Below are 16,138 nucleotides of genomic sequence, written 5' to 3'. Positions count from 1 at the left end.
ACTGCAGACTAGTGCATAAAATAAACCCTGCTGTTCTGATATGTCCCACAATTATCTTGGCTGACAAAACAACATGGAAACATCAACATAAGGAATGTGGTAGGATACAGTCATACCAACACCAAGTCAAAAGAGTCAAATTGTTTAAACAAGGCAAACCAATACACCAAACTAATTTGAGCACGTTATGTACACTTGTGAAAGTATGTGGAACTTGTTCTGAATACAGGCTGTAAGCCTTGTAAATATTCCTTATTGTTTTGAAAAACATACCAGGTGACATTAATTGAGAGGATGCTCATCTGATTTGCAGATGACACAAAACTGTGATGGGTAGCTAATGCTACAGAAGACAACTGGGATTCAAGATGACCTTAACAGATTGGTGAACTGGGCCCAGACTAACAAAATGAATTTCAATAGGGACAAATGTAAGGCTCTACACAGGCAGGAAGAAACAGCTGCACAGATATAAAATGGGAGACACCTGGCTTCATAGTACGTATGAAAAGGATTTAGAGATCTTAGCCTGGAAAAAAGGAGACTGGGAGGAGAGATGCTAGCCATTTTCAAATATCTAAAGGGCTGTCACATGGAAGACGGAGCAAGCTTCTTTTCTCCTGCTTCAGAGGGTAGGACCTGAACCAATATCTTCAAGTTACAAGAAAGGAGTTTCTAACTAGACACCAGGGAGAACTTATAATGGTTAGGGATGTTTGACAGTGGAACAGACTCCCTGGGAAGGTGGTGGACCTTCCTTGGAAGTTTTAAAGCAGAGGCTGGATGGTCATCTGTCATGGATGTTTTAGCTGAAATTCTTGCATTGCCGGGGGTTGGACTAGATGACTCTCAGGGTCTCAACTCTATGATTGCATGACATATTCTTTGATTTGTCTGTGTCAAGCACATGACTGTATTACATGCACCTAAATGTTTGACCTGGAAGCTCAAATTCCAGCACCTTCAAAACTCAGCCTTTAGAAAGGCATTTTTCTTCTTGTTTGCAGAGGAATGCTTAGAAACCAGAGTTGGGCTGGGCTGGTGTGCCAGTGATCAGCAGACAGAGCTTGTGTGTCATGTGCTTGCTCTCAATTTTCCCTCCTTCTAATAGCAAACTTAGAAATGGAGCCAGAAGAAGAGGGCCACTGAGAAACAACAAAGAGGTACCAGTCTGCTTAAGAGAAGTACAAAAGAAAACCATTTTTCTAACCAAGAGGGATAGCGCCCCACCCAATTGGAACAGTAAGCACCAAGTATGTTAGGTTCACCAGAACCTATTGAACATTGCATATCAGTTATAAAAACAAAAAATCACAAAGTGCAGGGGAAGAGTGAATTGGCTTGCTTGAGCCCCTAACAGCTTATACTGTTTTGGAGGAAAGCATCATGGCTGGAAATCTGAACAAGAGAATTCCTATTAGGTAATAATATCCTGCAACATTTTGTTGCAAGACCCTCCTGTATCCTATATATACCAGTTCTCCCCTACCCCCTCAGTTCTACTATATACAGAACACTAAACACTTTCCTTTTCTGCCTTTCCCTCTGCTCCCAAAATCCTCACTAAAAATAATAAAATTTCCCTGAAAACTCGTATCATGGAAGCAAAATAAATTCTGCAAAGTAAGCCTAAGGGAAATGATTCATTATTTTATCTAATTTGCATATTTTATTTTGAGGAAACAAGGAACATGTGCTTCCTTGATGAAGAATTTGGATTTGTTTTTTTAATGCTGATTATATGTGTCCATGAACACACCACACTTTTAATCAGCTTTCCATTTGCAATACACTCTGCACCTTCATTTTCCATCAACTATCTGAGTCAGGAAGGATAATTTCTGGGGTAATTTGAACACTATGTATTGAGAAGGCAGCCACTTAAATAATATTGCCTCCAATTCAATACCCAATTAGCTCAGTGCACATCCCCATACAGCTAACTCTGCTGGAGCTTTAATCAAGCCATATTTTCACTGGTAACAGGTTAATTCACTACACATCATCAATAGCTATCTGACTGTGCAGACAGCATTGGTGTTTCAGGGTTAATGCAAAAGTCATGCCACTTATAATAAGTTAGATTATTATAGTGCATTGAATGGTGTGAAAGTACTCACACTGCCTCCTCCTGGGGTATGTTTGATATTATCCTTAGATCCACACCTGGATTGGACATGGCTAAAGTTCAGCTTCTTATTAACCACCTGCACCTTTGATAGCCAGAAAAAGAATATGAGTGATAACCGCTGCCATCCACAATTATCCTTTCGAGTAGAGATATCTTTTGCATTTTGTACCAGTCATCTAAGACAAAGAAAGAAGCAAGGGACTTTCCCCTTGGGACAAATGCCAGTTCCTTGCTTTGAAGATGAAGCTTCAAATTTCAGCTTACGCAGTGGCAAACATCCTACAGTCAGGCCTGAAATTAGTGCAGTGCTTAAAAGAACAAACAAAAACAAAACAAAGTCATGACATAGGCTGCCCCATTTCTAACACAGAGATATTTGTCCCAGCACAGGACTGCAACAAAGTGTGTATATGAACAATATAAAGTAAAACAAAAGCAGCTATATTTGCTTATTGGTTGGAGAGCCAGGGCTAATTACTGTTAAGGGTGGTATATAATAAATGCAGTTAATGGCTCTCTGATCTGCTATGTTCATTGGCATGGTAAATGCTGCTAGGATAATCATATTCACCTCCTAGTCGTTGCTAGCACCACAGAATAACCATTATATTTGGAAGCACGTCAAACTTTCACCAGACTTTAAAAAGGGTTGTCAATCTGAAAGCACCTGAACTCAACTGTTGATCTCTCTCTCTCTCTCTCTCTCTCTCTCTCTCTCTCTCTCTCTCTCTCTCTCTCTCTCTCTCCCTGAAAGCCTCATTCAGAACTGCAACGGAGTTCCACACATCAGGGAATTTAGTACTTTCTGTGTGTTTATCTCCCATTATGTCCTGTCTACACAAGTGGGCATGGCATAGACATGTGGCTGGAGAAGCAAATATTTAACACAACAAGCCATTTTAAATCAATTCTAATACCATTTTTAAAAACTGTGCTTCAGTGCTTTTAAAATGTCAACAGTATTACATAATTACTGTAAAAAAATAATGCTTAAAACTAGAACAAAAATATTTTAAAGTGAGCATGGGGGCAGTGACCAATAGTGATAAAATGGCACTAAATACCAATATTCAAATAACATGCATGTTTTTTAAAACATTTTTTTTAAAGTTGCATTTAAGTTGAAGCACTATTATACTGTTTTTTTAAAAAAATTGATAAAGGAGAAACAGTGCTAATTTAAAAAGAGATCCCTACCCATCAATGACTCCTATCAAAAAGGTAATAATGAAGTGTACCAAAGTACAGATGCAGACAGACAGGCCTGCCTGCCTAATACAACATTGCAAACATCAAAACCATACCTTAAAAAAATAATATGACAAGAATAATGCTAAGGTGATTTACACTTGCTGGATTTTCCATAGTCTGAGGAAAGACGGCGGAAACACAAGAGTTACAAGATTTGATGACATTATGTTGCTCTTCTGTAAAAAGTAAGTGAAAAAAGCAAACTCTAAAAACCTGATGCTGAGCACCCAGTCAAGTAATCTGGGTAATTTGTGGGTGGTGTTTACATTTGCAATAATGGTTACCACTCTATCTACTTACTGTATTTCTTATTCACCCTTCACCATAAAGCCCCAGGGCAGGTTAAAACAACATTAAGATAAAGCCAAATAAAACCACCAACCCCTAACAGTCATACATTAATTAACAATTTCAAGGCAGGTCATAAAGACAATCAAGCTATGACCAGAAAGCTAAGAACGTCCCTTATTGTTTTGCAGATACAGAATATTTAGGTCTGGCAATTGTTGCATCAGTACAGGGAATGGGACAAACCATAGATCCCTAAATTGCCCTGGGCTGCAGCAGCCTCATAACAATCCAGCCCTTTAGTTTAGAGCAACCCTTCAAAGAATGACTATATATTGTAGTAGCACTAGAAGAAGCCCACAATTAGATAGAAATTACTTATCAGCAACACAGTACTGCAGCAAACTGAAGATGTGGCTTCAGATTCTGTGCCCTTCTGTGGGCCTAATTCCATGTCACTTTACTTTCTTCCTTCCTTTCTGTAAATCTCTATGCAAGAGAATGGAACTGGTGAGTGTGGCTATTGATAAAGAAGCCTTATAGTTTTGTTGAAGGATATTTGTCCTTTAGAAGAAGGGAGAATAATACAACTATCTTCCCCACATTAGCCCCCAACATGCCTTCATGTAGGAGAAGGGCCACAGATCAGTGACAGATCATCTGCTTTGCATGCAGAAGGTCCCCAGTTCAAACTCAGAAATCTCCAGGTATGGGCCTAATGGTGTCAGTTCCTAAGGCAAGGATTGCGGTCTCTTTCTGCCCAGTGCTTGGGGAGAGGGGTGAAGCAGCCAAGATTAGCATTTTGAATTGAGCAGGGAAATTTATTGGTGGCCAATGAAGTCATGTCAGAATTGGTGTAGTGAGCTAAGTCCATCTTCCTCCAATCAGCAATCTGGCTGAATCAGCTGCAGCTTCCAAAGGCAACCCCACATATAACACATTGCAGGAACCCTAGAAGTTATCAGAAGTTAGGCTATCCTTGTCCAGATAAGGGCGTAGCTGAGCCACCCGCCAAAGCTGATGGAAGGCCTACATGGCACCAAGGCCATTGATAATGCCTCTTTCTTACCTAGATGGAGGATAGTGTGTATAAAAACTAGTCTCCTGCACAAAGGTAACATTTAAATGCATTGCTCTGCTCACTTTTGCCTCTGGCCCTGATTATCACTGATATGTGGCCCAGAAAGGAATGTGATCCTCAAGCTAAAAAAGGTTCTTCACCCCTGGGCTGAAGGAAGATTATCTCTCAGCCCCCTGCACAAGCCTCTTCCAAACACAGCAGGTGTTCTAGCAGTGAAAGTTGTCGACATAGATAAACCTAGCTTAAGGATTTGCCAAGTGACATGTGTATACCATGTCTATTCTCCTTTCACATGTTGGTTAGGTACAGCACAGCTGTATCTAACCATGCACATAGCACTTTTCCTCACCACTGTGAGTCAGTGATTCTATATGGCTTTTAAATACATGTCACCCCAGCTCCAATCTTGGTAAGAGTGTTCCATACATACTCCATTTACTCTATCTGCTCAGATTCCATGTGCTTTCTAACCCTTACTTAGTTTGTACAAATGCACTTTGAGCACAGGGTGATCTGAAAGGTGAAACTTCTTCTTTCTGAACAGAGATATGGTGAGGTTGGAACCGGAAAACAGAACTTTGGCAAGTAATGTAATTTGGAATGGAGAAGATTGAGCCCATTCACTACTTTGTAGTACAGTGGTTCTCAAACTATAGAAAAGGCCCTCAGGGAAGTGCAAGATATCTGGGACAGAAGACAGAGTTCTAGAGAGGGAGAAGATAACACAGTAGGCGCTGCCATAGGCCTTTTATTCCCAGCAGCAGAAATTTAGTTTTGAAGCAACTGAAATTACAGTGCTGCCCATGGAAGTCTCAAAGTGGCAGCCAGGGCATTTTCAGAGTGCCTGGCCACAGGAGCTGCTTTCCATCCTGCCTCCTGGCTAGTTTCAGGAGGAAGTTTGAGATGCTGTTTCAGTTTTCTTGTAATGCTACTGCTGGGTTTGTGCCCCAGTCAAAAGATCTTTATACAAAGTTGTGGGCTACACAGAGACATCTGTGTGTAAAGATTCAGGGGACTCACATATTGAAGAGATGGCTGCCGCTGCAAGGGTCAGAATGCAATATAAGTTGAGAAGGGGACCAACAGAAGGTAGGTAACTTCCCATCTAACTCCAAACTTGTATTTCATTTGCCCACACATAAAGACAAGGTGCATTGAATTTACCTTTCCACCCCCTGGCTGATGCTTCAAATTTTCAGTGGAACCAATCTTGGACTTTATATTCTTCAGGTCTGGCATGGGGACAGGGGCTGTCTGCAAGCGGCTCTTGACAGAAGAAGGGGATTTTGGCGGGGTGCGAACCACTGCCACCTTCTTGGGCTCCCTGTTTGGTGGAGTTGGCAGGGAGGGTGTGCGGGAGCGACTGCCAGGAGTTCCTGGAGATCCAGGGCTGCTGTAGCCACTTCTATCTCCAGACTTTACCGGTTCACCTGCAATTTGAAATGAAAGTACAATATGTTAAGTAATCGTTTAGCTGTTGATTCAAAAGAACCTTCCACAATGTTCAATATGCACGAAGGAAATTAGCAAGCAGGGGGAGGACGTTTTCTGTTAGAGCACCTAGCTTATGGAATCATCTCCCCACTGAAATAAGGCAGGAACCAACTTTGGTGAGTTTTTAGCACCTTCTGAAAATACACTTGTTCATCCAGGTCTTTGCCACAGAAAACTGTTCAGCTACTGCAGTTGTTGCCGTTTTTACTGTATTTTAATATGCCGTTTTATTATATCGGCATCTATTGCAGACCACCCTAGAATTTTAATGAGGAGTGATATAAAAATGTTTTAAATAAATAAAAAAATGCTATGTTGCATTTAGTACTGTTGCAACTTTCTTTCCAATGAGAAGATATTTTAAAATATGAATAAAACAACCTTTTACCTACCCCCCAAAAAGGTAATTTAATTATCAAGGTTTTACAGAATTTATGGTCAATGCCAGCGGACAGGATTTGTTAGGAATAAAGAGGAAATAGTAAACTTTTTTTTTTTACCTCTCTCAGATTTTGCTGCTGTGTTAGGGGGCCTTCTTTGCTCCTTTTTGGCAGCTGAAAGAACAAAAACAACCGCTCCGTGAAAAACAGTGATAATCTTGCATCCTGGTTGCTAGGGGGGAAAGGAAGGGCAGACTACAGAGATTCCAATGACTATTAGAAAATAAAAGGGAAACAGGGAAAGTGCACTAAGGGGACAGGGAGCACAGGAGCAGGAGCTTAAGCCCTATTTTAACCCTACCTCCAAGACTGGGTAAACCACTCATTGGGTGACTATGGGAGAATAATAATAATTTATTATTTGTACCCCGCCCATCTGGCTGGGTTTCCCCAGCCACTCTGGGCGGCTTCCATAGAAACCAAAAATACACTAAACTATCACAGATTAAAAACTTCCCTGAACAGGGCTGCCTTAAGATGTCTTCTGAATGTTAGGTAGTTATTTATCGCTTTGACATCTGATGGGAGGGCGTTCCACAGGGCAGGCGCCACTACCGAGAAGGCCCTCTGCCTGGTACCCTGTAGCTTTGCTTCTCGCAATGAGGGAACCGCCAGAAGGCCCTCGGCGCTGGACCTCAGCGTCCGGGCAGAACGATGGGGGTGGAGACGCTCCTTCAGGAGAACACATGTATCTGGGGGTGGTAGAAGAGCACCAGACCAAGACCTAGGCTCAAGGCTTTCAGCATCTTGTTGCAATGAGGTGATCCTTAATAATAATATTAATAATTTATTATTTATACCCCGCCCATTTGGCTGGGTTACCCCAGCCACTCTGGGTGGCTTCCAACAAAATCTTAAAATACAATAGTCTTTCAAACATTATAAGCTTCCCTAAACAGGGCTGCCTTCAGATGTCTTCTAAAAGTCTGGTAGTTGTTTTTCTCTTTGACATCTGGTGAGAGGGTGTTCCACAGGGTGGGTGCCACTACCAAGAAAGCCCTCTGCCTAGTAACTTGGCTGATTCCCTGTAACTTGGCTGATTCCCTTTAACTTGGTGATTCTTTAAAAAGAATACAAACTGGTAGCAAGAAACCACCATCTTAGGTCCCTTTGTCATCATGTCAAGCATTGCATTGAGGGTGATACAAGATGGCAGCCACCTGCTATCCAATCATCCAGTGCTGAGTGAGATTTGATTCTTAAGCAGGATTATGGTGGCAGTCAGAGGCAGAAATGGACAGGTTGGCTGGTGCTCCCTGCCCTTTATAAAAGCTCACCTTATGATTTTGAGAAAAGGCTATTTCTCATGCTACTTTTATTAAAATTCCAGCCTTGGGGCCTGTGTCCAATGAACTTTTGCGGTGCTAGGCCACATCAACTTCATGCCACTTTCTTCAGAGGCCTTTTGGGTTCTTTTAAAAGGTTTGTCTGCATAGGCACAGTTCTTGGTCACATCTACTGCCAAGAAGAATATACTGAGGAAGGACTTGTACTTTCTCTTGATACACCACAAATAAAAGCAAAAACCCAACACCTTTGTATTTGAATGTGAGGGAGCTCAAGTAAACCACAGTTTGTTTGGAGCAATTTCCAGAAAGCAAAAAAACCAAACTGCTACGCAACACACAAAAAGCCCTTCTTCTCTTACCAAGGCTGGGTGGTGTCTTGGGAATGGTGGGAGTTTTGGCAGGGATCCGAGAAGCATTGGCTGGACTCTTCTGATTCTGTCCCATACCAGGACGTGGAGTGGCTATCTTTGTTTTCATATCTGGACCCTGGTGACAGAAATTGAGAAAGGGCAGTATTTATTGACTGCTCATAGACTAAAAAAGCAGAGTAAATTGCTGTGGATTAGGGGGATTTCCTCTTTATTTACACATTTTCAACCTAAACTTGAGAAATGGACTCACAATGCCAATACAAGTTTCAAGACTTTACCATGTGCTTATTATATGTATTTTTATGAGGCTTGGCATACAAAATGCTATTCTATTCAATTCTACCATTTTCTCATTTGATTTCAGAACATAAATAATGAACAACTTATGTAAAGTAAAACTAATGTCTTGTCCAAATGCAAAGTTGATGATGCCTTGTCCCTACTTAGCTCCTAAACATACAGCTTTTAGAATAGATATCCACAGTAATAACAGTATTACATAATCCCTTTTTCACCCACATTAATTGAATGCACTTATTTCATGAGCCTTTCTGTTCCATATAAAATGTGATATCCACATGAAAACATGTGTGACTGTTGAATAAATCTTTCACTGTTACGTCACCACAGCTTGCAGGAGCAGGTGTGATAACATGCAAATACTGTGCCATCTGGAAAACCTGAGCAACAAGCAACATCAAATGTCTTACATATCCATTAACTGAATAAAGCTCAGTAAAACGCTGGCAATGTCCAGGGAAAAAACCATGAATATAAAAAACTAAGAAGAATTTAAGCAGAATAAACAAAGTTGGCTAAAGGGAATTTATATATTTGCACTTTTCATTTCTTCTCTAAATTGCCAAGTTTTATTGTTACCTACCCAGAGATCTGCAGATGTGGGGCAGTTTGTAGACTAAATAAATAACACTCCATCTGAGCACATTAATGTATCAAGTGGCAATTATTTGACTTCATTTATGTGCAAATTAAACACAATATTAAGTGCATTGTGAGGCTGCTTGTTCAACTATTCGAAAGAAGTATTCTTCAACTTGGCTATAATCACTGGTATATCCTAGCACAATCTCTTAAAATGGGAGAAAAAGGCAATACATTGGAGTGGTAGTAGCTAGCCATAACCAAGTAAAGTATATTCATATCTTGGTCATTAAGAAAAAGTCAGGTAAGTACAAATTGCAAAACACAACAACCACTTGCATGCAATTTGCTGTAAATGCATGCCCAACCCAATGCAAGGAATCTAAGCAAATGGGAAAGAAATAGATTTACCCCAGCCCCTCACTCCACCAACTTCTTTTTACACCATTTCTTACCTTGCCCCTTTTCTCTTTTGTTCCTGTACTGGTTGGTCGGGATGCGATAGAAGAGATGCATTTAGGGATGGAAGTTGGTACTGAGGACTCAGCAGGGTTGGAGGGTTTTTTCAAAGGGATAGAACTAACAGAGGAGTTTCGTTTGGGAATAATGGAGGATCTACCTTCCAAGATTTTGACAGAGGAAGGTATGGATGTCTTAAAAACATGTGAACAAAATAAAATAAAACCAAAGATCAGCATGAGAAAAAAGTAAAAAAATAATAAAAATAAACTGAAAAAGTGTGGTGGTTAAAGTAAAGTCAGAATGACCAATGGTCTTAAGCATGTTAAAAGAAAATCAAAACCTAACTGAAACTGGCTCTCTATCTCCTGCACTGTGCTGGCATTAAAAAGAATTTCAAAGCATCGCATCATCTATCTCACCCTTAGAAGGATAGGGTACCAAAATCACAGATTTTTGAATAGTACATCATCAAAGGAGCATCTGAAAGTAAACATGCTCCCACATATTGCATTTATCAGTTCTGTGACATTGGTTTCCACCATGACATCATCATAAAGAAGAATTCTGGGAGAGATGATGACAGCTACATCCAGGAGTGGCTGACAGGACATTACAGATCTGGCTGCCTTACTCTCTTGCCTTCCAAACATGACATGATGTTGCTGCTTATTGAGAGGGGGAGTAGGAGGGCAACGAGAACTTGGTGTAGGAGGAGTGTTCAACTGGCTCTGCTGCCACACCAGTACCTGCTAAGCTCTCAGTTGCCTTGCCCTCTCCCCCCTCCCAGTAAGCAGCAGCAACACACTGTGTTTGAAAGCGGGGACAGAAATTCAGCCCCACCTGAGCCAACCTACCAGCCACTACTGGAACCATCAATCCCTTTGAGCTTGCAACATAACCTAGAAAAACCACAGGTTTTGCCATTTATTGTTTTACTCCCATGGGAATAGCTGGTTAGTGTCTGAACAGGTTTCCATTAAATAAAGAAGTTTGCTTCAGCCTCTTCACTAGTAAGCCACTTCATTATTACTACTGAAGGAGGAAGAAAGGTTTCTGAACTACAAGGATCAACAAACAAGCCAGGCTCTGTGGATGTATTGCTATCTACATGGCCAGCAGACATTTTCCAGGCAATCTGTTTGAGAGCTAGGAAGGGGAGAGAGCAATTAAGTTCCAAAACTTAACCCCAGAAACAGAGACTTGGGAGAACAAGCCTTTAAAAAATTGGCAGAATAAAGCTGTAGTCCTTTCAGTGACATGCCTTTTCCAGGCAAGTCTGTGGGCCTGTCAAAGCAATCCTTATTTTCAAGCTTCCTGTGCATGCTCTGATCCATTTTGTGTCTTGCCTTATTTGCTCTTTAGGCAATTCAGTCTTTTCTTTTTGTGGTTCTGATTAATGAGGCAAACGATCCTTTCAAAGCTCAAGTTATAAGGCAAGGTATGACAGCTGCTGCTTTTGTACAGCAAAAGGGGGCTTTCATTCACTTTATTTTATTTTATTTTATTTTATTTTATTTTATGTTTGTTTATATTTCTATCCCTCTCACCATTAGCCCTAAGTAGGTTACACTTTAAAAACTACACATAGAAATACACAATAAAATCAAGCTCACATTAAAACGTGTTTAAACTAGTGGGTAGGATTCTCCAAAGCCAGCACCACAGGGAGGAAGAGAGGCTGTCCCTGAAGCAGAAGTTCCACAAAAAAAGCTTAACACTGATTACCACACAGAAATGCTTCTCAGAGATACTCGGGCTTGAATGAAACTCTATGCAAAAGGAGATGTCAAGTTTTACAGCAGCAACTTCCTGTCACACCTAGTTTAGTTACAGGGAAGAAAGTGGCTTCTCAAGCTTAAAATACAGATTTTAAAGGAATTCTAACTTAGAATGCACACTGGGCCTTGCAAAAAAAAAAAAAAATGATGGTGGTGGAGGAGAGACAACAAACTGCATTTAAAGGTTTCTAGCAGAAAGCAAAATATTTACTCCATCAAAGATAAAGAAAAATGTTTTAAGGAAGAACCAAGAATGCAGAGAGGATGAACTGCATCCATGTTCATATATGCTTGTCAGCTTACCTTTGGTTTAGGCTCTTCAGTCCCAGTCTCATTTTTATCTTTGTTGTCCATTCGAGCTGATGAGAAAGGAGAATTACTGTTACATTTTGCTGCGTGGAGGGGTGACAGTTCTAAAATACAGTAGTACTTCTGGTTACGTACTTAATTCGTTCCGGAGGTCCGTTTTTAACCTTAAACTGTTCTTAACCTGAAGCACCAGTTTAGCTAATGGGGCCTCCCACTGCTGCCGCACCGCCGGAGCACAATTTCTGTTCTCATCCTGAAGCAAAGTTCTTAACCCAAGGTACTCTTTCTGGGTTAGCGGAGCCTGTAACCTGAAGCGTGTGTAACCTGAAGCGTATGTAACCAGAGGTACCACTGTAGCTTCTGGAGAAGGTAAGCCACTCAGATTGTAACTGTAGCATGCAACTCTCCTCTGCCCTTGCATAAACAGTGAGGAAAGCTCCATTCCTTGGAGAACCATATTTCTGATTTATAAATTTGCTCTCACTCTTTCAGGCTAAGCTTTAATGCAACAAGCAAGCGTGTTGTGCCTTACACCATCTGGGAAAGCAAAATAAAATAAATAAGTATTGCCAGCTGTATTGGGAATGAAAAAATAATAAGAGTTCCCAACTGATTGGTACCACTTTTGGAAGCTCTTCCAAGTGTTTTGTGTGAAGCTCTGTTTGCAGTGTGATGTCAGGAACTGGCAACAGCACTGTGGCCTTTAACCAATGAAGTAACAGATCACTTTTAATAACCCCATAGACTTCTAAATACAAGTAGTCCAATAACTTCTGCCTGTCTGCATTAAACTATCTGAAAAAAGCAGCAAACTAGTTAAAGCTGAACCATTTAGTTGGTTCCGGTAGTTTCCACACTCCCTATAATGGAACACCCAAGTTTAACAAAACACTTACTTGGGACAAAAAGTACGATTCTGTGTCAAAAGTATTCATGCTCCTTTCTAACAAAATGTTGCTTTGCCTGCTTTGGATCAAGTCATACAAAACGCTAAATCAATGTTTATCATTTTGATAGGGGATAAAGAAGCTACTAATTAGTTCCAAACAATACAACCTAGCTAATGGGAAAATCAGCTTAAAACGAAAAGTGTAAGCCTTGCTTTCAGCTCACTCTAAGTATAGGGTTCAGTTATAGGCCATAAAGGGCAACATGTAAATTTATTGAAAGGGTTAAGTTCAGTCCAAGTTAAAAGCTAGTTTCAGCTTTCAGTTCAGTTTAAAATAGTTCAATGGGGGGATGGGACCCTAGGCTTTTAGCTTTAAATTCAGTTTTTATAACACTCACACTCTAATTTTGAATGCTAAATAGATGTTAAGTTAAAACTTAAAACATTAGGGTATTTAAAAAACCCCAATTCAAGCTCAGTAAAGGCCTTGTTTGTGCTTATTAAGCATAGCATGTAAACTAAGGGGTAAGGGTTGACCTTAGGGCAAGTTGAAAGCTCAGGTTTTTTGTTCAGTTTCAAAATCAGTTAAAATCATTCAGATTTAAAGCACTTTCATTTCCGGATGAATTTCAACCGCCCACATCATATTATTGGCAGTCCATATCCCTCAATATCACTACCCAGGGTGCTAAACTGACATAAATTTCCCTTTCAGATTTTTAGTCATTGGAATTTATTGCAACCCAAGGAGTCTTACCTCCTTGCAGGCTCATGCAGAACTTGTCTGAGGCCTGGGGAGGGAGTCTTGTTAGAATAAAGTTATAAGCTCAAACAAAAAAGCAGCCAGTCCCTGGTGGGGCCCGTTAGTCGCCTTAGCCCAGCAAGGCCTGGGGCTAGTGTACCCAACTGCCCGCACCCCCTCCCCACCCCTTGCAGGGGCCTGCCTCCTTGTATTTTTCTAACAATGACTTCCTGATCTAATTGGCTGCTGCAGAAGTTGGGGGAAGCTAGACAGGACAATAAGCTTCAGGCAACCCAGAGAGAAAGAATCTGTTTCAGAAGCACAAAAGGAGCCCCATCTGGTGAAGATTCTCAGTCCCAGTGACAAAGTGTCAAGGTAACATGCAAGTTAGGCATTTGTGCAAGTTTCAAACTGAGCAAGGAGGTCAAGCCTCACTATGCTCCACCTCTTCTTTGATTTAAAATTCAAACAACACAAAGCATTCAGGTAGGAAGCCAGCAGGGGTGTGGGGTCTATTTAGAACACTGTACAGAATGCCACATAAACAACTAATGGCTGCCTAGATAGAAATCATGGGTGTTTACTCAGTGCGGGGAGCTCCTGACCCTCAGGGAACAAGCTTTCCTTGTGGCCAAGGAATCTTCTTTTTAAAAAATCTAACTTGTCCATAAGATGTAGGGTGAGGACACTGTGTACTTAGAATTTCAAAAAGACTTTGATAAAGTAGCTCATCAAAGACTCCTGATTAAAGGTAGTGGTCATGGAATAAGAGGAGAGAGACTCTTGTGGATTAGTAATTAGCTATGAAAGAGTCGTGGTTGCCAAAATTATCACGGGACCGGAACAACTATATGAGAAGCTGCATTCGAGGCTTATTCATACAATAATCTAGGACCATCCAATAAAGCTGAGCAGCAGAAATCTGGTCCAATATGATAATTGTCCACATCATATTATTCACTGAGGGGAAAGTTGCAGAAGCAGGGCAACAAAGAGGCTGCTGGCAGGAAGTAGCTTCACACACAAACTTTTGTTTGTTTTTAAATAGCAAAATCTAAATACATATATCGAAAATGGGACTGCTACATCCACATTCAGCCAACAGAATTGGCTAAAGGATAAGAGAGGCTGAAATGTTTGCCTGCAAATCAGCCTGAGAAAGATGGATTGATTGCAACCAACATTCTGTTCACCCCTGCCCTACAGGAAACTGGAGGAGTGCAAAGATTATAATCCTTGACTATTATAGCATGGACACATAAAGACCGGTACTATACTCTGCTGCTGAAGTGCACACATTGTTTTTGTTCTCTTATGAGAAAGTTGATATCTTTTCTTGTGTATCTATGTCACTCTGGGTTGCCTTGGGCAATATAAAGCAAATAAATAAATAAATAAATATGCTCACTGATGATTACATTTCCCATATTTGCATGGACACTTTTCTGAACAAACGAAGCCTTATAACGAAAGATTCTAGGTACAGCCTGTAATCATGCTACCCATCCTCCCTGATTCTTGATAGAATTTTGTAGACAATTGTCCATTGCTGCCAGAACACAATAAATTGCAGGGTGAGTATGAGGGTCCGCTTCTCAGCTACCCCAAGCTGAAGTGATAAGCTTGATGCAGAAGAATTCCATAAGGCCATGAGTCACTGAGTTTCTTTCAAAGAGCAGCTTGTCATAGAATGACTTGACGTTAGAATCACCAATGCTTAGTCCAGGTGGCGTGAGCTCCCATTGCTTTGTCCCAGCTCCTGCTAATCTAGCCGTTCGAAAGCATACCAGCACAAGTAAATAAATAGGTACTGCTGAGGCAGGAAGATAAACGACGTTTCTGTGTGCTCTGGTTTCCATCATGGTGTCCCGTTGTGCCAGAAGCAGTTTAGCCATGCTGGCCACATGACCCAGACAAATGCCGGATGCCTTGGCCTGAAAGCAGAGATGAGCACCATACGCACGCCATAGTCAAATTCGACTGGACTTAACATCCAAGGATCCTTTACCTAACCTTATACCTACATATCTTTTTCTTTTCCAGAGGCTTCCTTTTCAATGGCTTAGCAGTGACAAATTCTTCATTCTAGCAGACTCTGACAGTTAATTGTAGCCAGCACCTCCCTCTTTACTACAAACTGAAGCTTCTGGAGTTATGAACCTTGTCATCTGATCAGCCTATGCAAAGCATTTTCACACATTCATCAACTGCTCAGGTTTGGGCAGAATATTTAAGTATCATTTGGATTGTTCTGGGCCTTGAGTCTTTTTTTCTTGAGCTTTGGTTCTACTGATTTTCTCCCATTTCAGTGCTAATGCTCTCTTTGCAGCTGACAGAAAGGCCATCTCCTCTAACACAGCCAGATGTTTCAATGCCAAGGAAGCTCACAGTTAAGTTCTTTGAGCTAAGATTCCTTCAGAGAAACTAAAAGACAGCCCAGTAAACTGTTAGTGGATGTAGCACAGGCTTTCTCCCATATGAGTGCTTTGAGCTGATTTACAAAGTCTATCCAAGATCTCTTTGCACAATTTGGGCAGTTCTGGCAGGATTCAACAGCATGCCCCACTCTATGGAATATTAGACAATGGTCATGCTCAACTGACAATAGGATCTTTCTTCCAAAGAGATGGTGCATTAACAACCCCCATGAGCCATTTATGACTAGCAGTGTTCACTGGAACCCATATAATAATATAATAATAATTTATTATTTATACTCCGCCCATCTGGC

The 16,138-nt window shown here is 40.9% G+C and overlaps 1 protein-coding gene across 19 annotated transcripts in view; it reads right to left on the bottom strand.

Annotated features, from left to right (window-relative positions):
* Window positions 1-16,138, bottom strand: part of MAPT (microtubule associated protein tau) — an 84,138-nt gene that overhangs the window by 12,036 nt on the left and 55,964 nt on the right. For 14 of the 19 annotated variants that reach the window (XM_081886319.1, XM_081886307.1, XM_081886320.1 and 11 more), the window contains 6 exons: window positions 11,771-11,826; window positions 9,683-9,880; window positions 8,334-8,460; window positions 6,746-6,799; window positions 5,916-6,181; window positions 2,121-2,213 (listed from right to left, as the gene is read on the bottom strand). In XM_081886319.1, the coding sequence (XP_081742445.1) occupies window positions 2,121-2,213; window positions 5,916-6,181; window positions 6,746-6,799; window positions 8,334-8,460; window positions 9,683-9,880; window positions 11,771-11,826 (794 nt within the window). The remainder of the gene's footprint in view (window positions 1-2,120; window positions 2,214-5,915; window positions 6,182-6,745; window positions 6,800-8,333; window positions 8,461-9,682; window positions 9,881-11,770; window positions 11,827-16,138) is intronic. The other 5 variants (XM_081886311.1, XM_081886309.1, XM_081886316.1 and 2 more) reach the window with 2 other exon arrangements.

This window comes from Podarcis melisellensis (assembly GCF_964234715.1).
Source record: "Podarcis melisellensis genome assembly, chromosome: 13".
NCBI classification, from domain to species: domain Eukaryota; kingdom Metazoa; phylum Chordata; class Lepidosauria; order Squamata; family Lacertidae; genus Podarcis; species Podarcis melisellensis.
This window is presented reverse-complemented; position numbering and strand designations above follow the sequence as displayed.